General features: G+C 35.0%; 2 protein-coding genes and 1 long non-coding RNA gene across 9 annotated transcripts in view; 2 read left to right on the top strand and 1 right to left on the bottom strand.

Moving 5' to 3' along the window:
• LOC105224496 (plexin-B) overlaps positions 1 to 685 on the top strand; it is a 63,484-nt gene extending 62,799 nt beyond the window's left edge. The window contains exon 12 of the mRNA XM_049459983.1: positions 31 to 685. The gene's annotated coding sequence lies outside the window, so the exon portion shown is untranslated. The remainder of the gene's footprint in view (positions 1 to 30) is intronic.
• LOC125779332 (uncharacterized) overlaps positions 1 to 8,978 on the bottom strand; it is a 17,653-nt gene that overhangs the window by 8,503 nt on the left and 172 nt on the right. Inside the window, exons 1-5 of one of the 7 annotated variants that reach the window (XM_049460614.1) lie at positions 8,748 to 8,950; positions 7,890 to 8,004; positions 7,617 to 7,825; positions 7,175 to 7,558; positions 6,530 to 7,108 (exon numbers count right to left, since the gene is read on the bottom strand). The exons of 1 other annotated variant lie outside the window; for it this stretch is intronic. In XM_049460614.1, the coding sequence (XP_049316571.1) occupies positions 6,575 to 7,108; positions 7,175 to 7,558; positions 7,617 to 7,825; positions 7,890 to 7,995 (1,233 nt within the window). In that variant the 5' untranslated portion in view covers positions 7,996 to 8,004; positions 8,748 to 8,950 and the 3' untranslated portion in view covers positions 6,530 to 6,574. Of the gene's footprint in view, positions 1 to 6,529; positions 7,109 to 7,174; positions 7,559 to 7,616; positions 7,826 to 7,885; positions 8,144 to 8,272; positions 8,951 to 8,978 lie in introns of those variants that run through there. 5 more of the 7 variants (XM_049460615.1, XM_049460617.1, XM_049460618.1 and 2 more) reach the window with 5 other exon arrangements.
• Positions 8,721 to 8,978, top strand: part of LOC125779561 (uncharacterized) — a 12,746-nt gene continuing 12,488 nt past the window's right edge. The window contains exon 1 of the long non-coding RNA XR_007423314.1: positions 8,721 to 8,859. This is a non-coding gene — a long non-coding RNA (uncharacterized LOC125779561). The remainder of the gene's footprint in view (positions 8,860 to 8,978) is intronic.

Here is an 8,978-nt window from a genome sequence, read left to right as displayed (position 1 = left end):
TAGTACAAAAGAAATTTATTTTTTTTCTAGCTATTGCAAGATGAACATCTGTCAAATTGCAGACGAATAACTCGTGTACAATATTTCAACTCCAATTAACCAGCTCTACCATCAATTTGCTATAAATTTGCTACATCTTGGCTATGACTACTGTTGACTCATAGTTCTAATTGTTATATTTTCCAGAAAATTACTTCAGTCAGTTATGCCAGCGAATCTCGCAGATGCCGATCATACTAGACTGAAGCAAATATATATTATAATCAGACTGACACTACTTACTAAACATTAAAATATACATATAACTTTTTTTTAAGACCATGATATATGATAAATTCTACAACAGCAACAAATAACGGATTGTAAAAGTATACGTGTATGAATTTTTATTGAAAGTTTAATTACTAAGTGCGTCTCAAGGTATTAATATTAATTTAAATCGTAGAAGTAAGAAGTTTTATTATAACGGTAAATGTACAATAATACGTTGCTACCTTCACTTACATTACGTCTCGGAAATTTGAACAATTTTGAAAGCATTGAAGTGTTATTTATGTCAAAAGTCATGTTGGTACCTACAATCACGTTAACTAGACATACATTTGAAATTATTTTCTTAAATATTTTTTTTTGCTTCTTACAAATATTAAATAAACTCGAATAATTGCCCCAGAAATTGCAGAAATTACAGTGTTTGTGTTTTTAAATACAGTTGGTTCGTATTTCGTAGAACAGATTGCCATCAAATTGCATATCGTTACATTGCAATATAAATAAAAATAACATAACAGATATCCGGTCTTGAAAATTTACTCTGTTTACAAAAGGTTATTACCAAAATTGCATCATATTAGGAAATAAATATATAAAAACTTACACAAATTGTTTTCTGCATTGAAATGTATGTTGAAAGACCAATAGACTAAATGGAGTTAGAACATAAAAATTCCACTCCTGCAGTTTCGTCTTTTTGTTCAGGGATTTAATTGCCTGAAATATTATACGAAATGCGTGAAATACCATGCCAAATATCAGAACAACCATACCTGTAAATCTTCAACATTGTAAGGTCAATTATATATGAACGCACTAATAAATCACCATAACTTTATTGCATTATATTAAAAAATATGGAAAAATCCGACATCACATCATTTCTATATAAATCGACACCAGGACACTATTTATGTACAACATAGGATATCAAATTGCATAAAAGTATGGGTTTATATTGACATGTGTGTAGCCTCGAAAATTCGGGGAAAATTCGTCGTTCTGGCAGCACTGGTTTATACACTAAAAACTGCGTGTCAATTATTATTTCCAATTGTCTTCTCTGATCTTAATCTTCATACTGCCGAGTTAACAACAGTGCACCAGCCGTTCCTCCTTTTCGCAACGTGGCGCCAATTGGAAATGCCAGGCGAAGCCAGGTCCTTCTCCACTTGGTCCTTCCAACGGAGTGGAGGTCTTCCTCTTCCTCTGCCACCCCCGGCGGGTACTGCGTCGAATACTTTCAGAGCTGGAGTGTTTTCGTCCATTCGGAGAACATGACTTTGCCAGCGTAGCCGCTGTCATCGTATATCTCGTAGAGCTCATCGTTCCACCGAATACGATATTCGCGGAGCCAACGCGCAAAGGACCATAAATCTTTCGCAGAACCTCTCTCTCTAGAAAACTCGCAACGCCGACTCATCAGTTGTTATCATCGTCCAAGCCTCTGCACCATATAGCAGGACGGGAATTATGAGTGACATCTAGAGTTTGGTTTTTGTTCGTCGAGAGAGGACTTTGCTTTCAATTGCCTACTCAGTCCGAAGTAGCACCTGTTGGAAAGAGTTATCCTGCGTTGGATTTCCAAGCTGACATTGTTGGTGACGTTTATGCTGGTTCCCAAATTCAAAGTTATGACTGTCAACAGTGACGAGAGAGCCAAGTCGCGAGTGCGACGACTATTTGTTTGATGACAGGAGATATTTCGTCTTGCCCTCGTTCACTGCCAGACTCGTTTGCTTTGCTTCCTTGTCCAGTCTGGAGAAAGCAGAACTAACGGCGCGGGTGTTGAACATTTTCGCGGTGGCATACGCCAGCAGCTCTACCCTCTTATAAAAAATTGTACCTGCTCGATTTAGTTCTGCTGCTCGAATAATTTTCTCCTGCAGTAGATTGAAGAAGTCGCACGATAGGGAGTCGCCTTGTCTGAAACCTCGTTTGATATCGAATGGCTCGAAGAAGTCCTTCCCGATCCTGACGGAACTTTTGGTGTTGCTCAATATCAGTTTACACAACCGTATTCGTTTTGCGGGGATACCCAATTTAGACATCGCGGCATAAAGGCAGCTCCTTTTCGTGCTGTCGAAAGCAGCTTTGAAGTCGACGAAGAGGTGGTCGATTCTCCTTTCACGGGTTCACATTACTCATTACACGATGATGTATTTTGTAATGACGTTATAATCACTCTGTTGTCTTATTTTTATTCCATTACAAATATAGTAACACTGATTTTTTGCTTGTTTACAACAATTTTCTTATTGTATGAATAAGTGAATTTCAACTAAAGTTTAATATGGAATTCAAGTTATTTTTACAACATTTAATATAAAATAAATAGTTAGAAACCAATAAGTGGAGTTTAGTTAGTGGATATAAAAGTTAAAAATACAAGTGAAATGAATGAAAAAATGAAATTAATTATAAATTGGAAAAATACGCGTTTTAAATCGTTGAATTTTTGAACTTTAAATGCAAATATCTCAAAAACCATAAGTGAGCGGCAACTTTATATATATATATATATATATATTTTTTTTTCGGAATCGATCTCCAGTAGTCGAAGTCGATTAAGAATCGGTTCTTGACTTTAGAAAAATCGATTATTTTACGAGAAAACTCGATTCTCGAGTAGAATCGGAATCGAGTTTACCATCCCTACTGGCAGCCATCGGGGCACATATAAAACCTCCTCACAATAACCGCCACAAAAAAAATGATTTTTTTTCTATGTAATTTATATGGAAAACAGAAAATTTGAAATAGGCACCTCTTTATATTAATATTAAGATCTCATCTTTTGAGTGACTTTTTTTTACACATTTTCGAAAGTTTTGAGCCTGTTTTTCAGTTGAAAAAAAAGGTTGCCTCAGAATGGCACTCAGAATGGCACACCCTAATATATATATATATATATATATATATATATATATATTTGATCTTGGGGACCTCCCTTATCCGTACATACCTTTTTGGATGCTATTCTAAATCCCAGCCGAATACCGACCCAGGATTACAGATGTGAAATGGTTATGGTCGGATAGAGGAGGTTCTGCGGATCAAGAATATATATAGTTATAGCCGCAGGAAACCAATGGTTTTCGCGATATTTGCGTTTAAAGCGGAAAATAACCATTACTACTTGAATTACGTATTTTTTTGGATTTAAAATTAATTTCTCCTTTCGATTCTCCTTTCACGGGTTCACATTACTCATTACACGATGATGTATTTTGTAATGACGTTATAATCACTCTGTTGTCTTATTTTTATTCCATTACAAATATAGTAACACTGATTTTTTGCTTGTTTACAACAATTTTCTTATTGTATGAATAAGTGAATTTCAACTAAAGTTTAATATGGAATTCAAGTTATTTTTACAACATTTAATATAAAATAAATAGTTAGAAACCAATAAGTGGAGTTTAGTTAGTGGATATAAAAGTTAAAAATACAAGTGAAATGAATGAAAAAATGAAATTAATTATAAATTGGAAAAATACGCGTTTTAAATCGTTGAATTTTTGAACTTTAAATGCAAATATCTCAAAAACCATAAGTGAGCGGCAACTTTATATATATATATATATATATATTTTTTTTTCGGAATCGATCTCCAGTAGTCGAAGTCGATTAAGAATCGGTTCTTGACTTTAGAAAAATCGATTATTTTACGAGAAAACTCGATTCTCGAGTAGAATCGGAATCGAGTTTACCATCCCTACTGGCAGCCATCGGGGCACATATAAAACCTCCTCACAATAACCGCCACAAAAAAAATGATTTTTTTTCTATGTAATTTATATGGAAAACAGAAAATTTGAAATAGGCACCTCTTTATATTAATATTAAGAGCTCATCTTTTGAGTGACTTTTTTTACACATTTTCGAAAGTTTTGAGCCTGTTTTTCAGTTGAAAAAAAAAGGTTGCCTCAGAATGGCACTCAGAATGGCACACCCTAATATATATATATATATATATATATATATTTGATCTTGGGGACCTCCCTTATCCGTACATACCTTTTTGGATGCTATTCTAAATCCCAGCCGAATACCGACCCAGGATTACAGATGTGAAATGGTTATGGTCGGATAGAGGAGGTTCTGCGGATCAAGAATATATATAGTTATAGCCGCAGGAAACCAATGGTTTTCGCGATATTTGCGTTTAAAGCGGAAAATAACCATTACTACTTGAATTACGTATTTTTTTGGATTTAAAATTAATTTTACACTTATATTTTTTTTTTCAAAAAATAACTCTGGCCGGTCCAACACTGGGGTGTTTTAAATTTTTTTCGCGTAGAACTCCTTTTTGAGTTGGCGGCTTTCGGTCGCGATTCAAAGAAATAACCCTGGTCGGTCCAACACCGGGGTGTGTCAAGTTTTTATCGCGTAGAACTCCTTTTTGCGTTGGCGGCTTTCGGCCGCGACTCAAAGAAATACCCCCGGTCGATCCAAAAGCGGGATTTTTTAAGTTTTTTTTTCGCGTAGAACTCTTTTTTTTGCGTTGGCGGCTTTCGGCCGCGATTCAAAGAAATAACCCTGGTCGGTCCAACACCGGGCTGTGTCACGTTTTTTTTCCACGTAGGATGGCGTTGGCGGCCTTCGGCCCTAGTCGATCCAACACCGGGATTTATCAAAATAATGGAAATTCTGAAAGATTTAAATTACACATCACACGATATTGAATTTTGTATAGAGGGTGTTTAAATGAGTTAAACATCCACCCACTTTACCCGAAAAAACTGGCGCACACTAATAAGACAGCTTATTTCACCACAGCTGATGACTCTACACTAATAATACAATACCACTCAACACAACTCACCACACTTCTACATCAATCAACCCACTCAACAAAAAGGATAGTGGACACAAATCGTCAGTCACTCGTCGCATATCCACATACAATTCGCACGTTAACAATTCGACCCATAGAATTTGATAATAATCAATCAATCAATAATCAATCCACATTCGTCTACAACACTTCGGCTCTATACTGCGCTGTGAGCAGCTTTCGTTCGTGCAACTCTTGCGCACTGGGATTATTGAAACTTCTCCTACTCTGATCACTCAGCGGTCCGGTTTACATCCTCCCCGCTCCGTATACGTGTACTCGGATTTCAAACAGAACATTATATTTTATATTATATTTTTTCATAAGTTTTAATAAACGTTAAATTATTTTACACTTTAAATACGTGCGCATTTTTATTTGACGTCGTGAAAGTGAATACTGCTTTGTTTCCAAATTTTTCGGCAACAAAACAGAAAGGGGGGATGTTCGAGTCTCAATCACTGCGGCAATATTGCAAAGCATCATATTCGACGCAAAAATGTGGCAACTTTTGCAAATGTCAAGCGTTCGAACAACTCAAATATTGACATTTCGTGCGCGCAAAAGTGACAAAATCGGCATCAACAAAATTCGTGATGGAGGAAATGAGGTAAGCGAAATCACTCTTTATTTTTGTTTATAACTAATTATTTTTATTAATTATGTGTACTAATGAATAATATTATATTATTTTTTATTTTAAACATCATTTCCAGCCCGAAGCTATGTCACAATTTTACCAAGCTCCTCGTGAGATGCCGGCTCGAAATGGAGCACGAATTTTCTGCGGGGAAACGCAAAAAGTCGGTATTATGGGCAAAAGTGGTCAACAAAATGAGCTTGGTCAATAGGGATGTTCCGCAATCAAAGGACCTTATGCAGAGAAAGTTTTTAAATTTATTTGCGACATACAAACGAATAAAGAAACGAAATGGGGAGACTGGGAGAGAGGCAACAAGCTGGGAGTTCTTTGAAGAGTTCGACGAGGTGTACGGTAGGCGGCATTCCATACAACCGCCAGCCAAAAACCTTCAAGGCTCCATAGTGGATAGCGCCGAAGTATGTGCATGCAGTGGGGATGAAAAGACTGACGACTCTTACGAGGGTCAACTCGTAAACGAACGACGAAAGCGTCCAAAGACTGCCGCCAATGAAGCATTGGAATTTTTAAAGAATGAGGCTTTAAAAGAACAAGCACGTCATGAAGAAGTGCTACAATTTGAAAAAGAAAAATTGAATTTTGAGAAAGAAAAAATAAACGTAATGATGAAGCTGCGGGAAACTTTAGAAAAGTTAACCGAAAAGTAAAAAAAAAAAACAATTTAATGTAAACCTGATCTCTAATTATAATTTTTTATTACTGTTGTGACCTGTACTTGAAGTAGTTGAAATGAAATAAAATATCACATGTACATATATTTATTTACTAACATTTTTATTTAAAAAATAAAAAATTTAAGAAACAAACAACATTTTTAAATTATTTCTTTTGATAATACCTTCGTTAGTATCATTTATGTTTTCATGCATTTCAGCATCGTTTTCATTAAATATTTCGAAATTTTCCAATGGATAATTGATTTCAGAATCATTAAAATTGTTCCGCATTATTAAATTATGCAAAATTACACAAGCTAATACTACTTTTGATACCTCTTCCATATTTTGAATATCAATATGATTTAAAATTTTGAATTTTCCCCTCAAAATCCCAAAAGCTTGTTCTATGAATACCCGAGTTGAACTTAAATAATAATTAAATTGTTTCTCCTCTCTCAACAGATGTCCATTATCTCTATAAGGCGCGATCAAATATTTTGAAAGAGGATAAGCTGAGTCAGCTAAAATTATAGCATCTTTTGCAAGTTGTATCTCTCCACACGTAATTCCTTTGTATATCGGACTATTTTTCCATACGTTGGCGTCATGGCAGCTCCCTGGGTAGCCGATAAAAACATCCAAGAAACGAAATGTGCTGTCGCATATGCCCTAAACATTGCAAATGTTTTATGTTTTTAAAATAGTTCTAGCTTAACCATCACCATATGTACATACCTGCATAATAATGGAATAGTTCCCCTTTCGGTCATAGTAGCTAATTGCATCCTTCTTCGGTGTGTTTATTTTAAAATGTGTCCCATCCAAACAGCCGACTACGAAAGGAAATGCATTCGGCCGGCTCGCTTGGAAACGCTCCATTATTGTTTGCTGTTGGGAAATTGATGGCCAACATATTTCATGCTTCAACTGACAAATTGCATTGATCGTTTTAAGAAAAATTTTGTGGGCAGTCCCTTTTGAAACATCAAATTTATCTGATAATTCACGATAAGTGACTCTGCTGTTACTAAGCTTCCACAGGGTAATATGCAAGGCCTGATCCATTGAATATTCCCCTCGTGACGTTATCCAAAAAGGCTCCAAGGCGCTCTTTAATTCCTACGAAGTATATACATATATATGTGTTTATTTAGATTATTTAAATCAGAAAACTTACCGCAAATGTTTCACGAGACATCCGAAAATGTGACAAATATATGTCCGGAGGATAAAATGGAATTGTCTTGAAAAAATTTTGCGATTTCACTATCGTCCTCTTTTTTAAAATTTCAGTCAACAGCCATTTCTTTTTACGCGCAAAACTTTCTTTCCTTTTTTGTTTGTATTTCAAAAGTAAAGCACTCTCACTCTCCACCATGCTATCAACTGTTAAATTTATTAAAAAATTCATTTTAGAAACTTTTTAACTCCACTTGTTCAATTTACTTGCATGCCGCGCAAAATATTTGCAAAATATATGCATAAGTATCAGCTGAGCATCTGCAAAAAAACATCAGGGTTGCAATATTGCCGCAGTTATTTGCTTGCTCGAACATCCCCAGGCACTAGTGGAAAAACATAAACCACAATAAACATATAAATATATTAATATATACTTGTGCAGTGCAAAAACCAAAATGTGCAGAGAACAAGTACAAAATGTTCATACGTATATAACAAACAAAAAAAAAGCAACCAAATAAAAGTGTGCAGGGAGAAAACGAACAAAAAAACATAGCCGTATACTTATATACACATAATAAACAAAAATAACAATCAACAGAAGGTGCAGTGAAGTACATTTAAAATATATGTACATACAGTCATACATACATAAAGTGGAGAGAAAAGGTGAAGTGACAACGACAACAAAACGAACAAAAGACAACAGCAACAAACTAACGTGCGTTACCTAAACACAAAACATCAACTAAATAATTAATCGTGCGCGAAAACGAAATTTAAGTAATAAGCTTAAACACAAATCGGGCGCGAAAAACTAAAACACCAATAACAAAAAAACCAAAAAAGAAACACACAGGCGTACACAAAACTAAACAACGGCAGAAGGAGGTAGTCAGCTGGAGCAAAGAAAGAGGAACAAATCGCAGAAAGAAATATACCCTGCAAAACATATCATACCAAAATACCAAGTGGGCGTATCAAGTCCTTTAATATGTATTATATATTATATGCACATATGTATGTATATATATATAGGAATATAAAACCCGAAAACTGTTCAGTATACACATATGCATACATACAGAAATACAGATACCAAAAATTTCGATGCCTATGTACTTACCTTCGTGCAGTCTAAACAGTATTATCGCACCAATAAAATAAAAATTCAAGTATTCACTTACACCAGTATCCGGCAATACCCTTTATACCTGCTTATGGATTGCTTAAAATTAGTAAGCGAAGGCAATAATTAAAAAAAAACATACTTACAAACATACATATATGTATGCGTATCTACGTGGTGAAAATATATTTTGTTTTACAAACATACTTATCAGAACATTTACATATA

The sequence above is a fragment of the Bactrocera dorsalis genome, chromosome 6 (genome assembly GCF_023373825.1).
Source record: "Bactrocera dorsalis isolate Fly_Bdor chromosome 6, ASM2337382v1, whole genome shotgun sequence".
NCBI classification, from domain to species: domain Eukaryota; kingdom Metazoa; phylum Arthropoda; class Insecta; order Diptera; family Tephritidae; genus Bactrocera; species Bactrocera dorsalis.
This window is presented reverse-complemented; position numbering and strand designations above follow the sequence as displayed.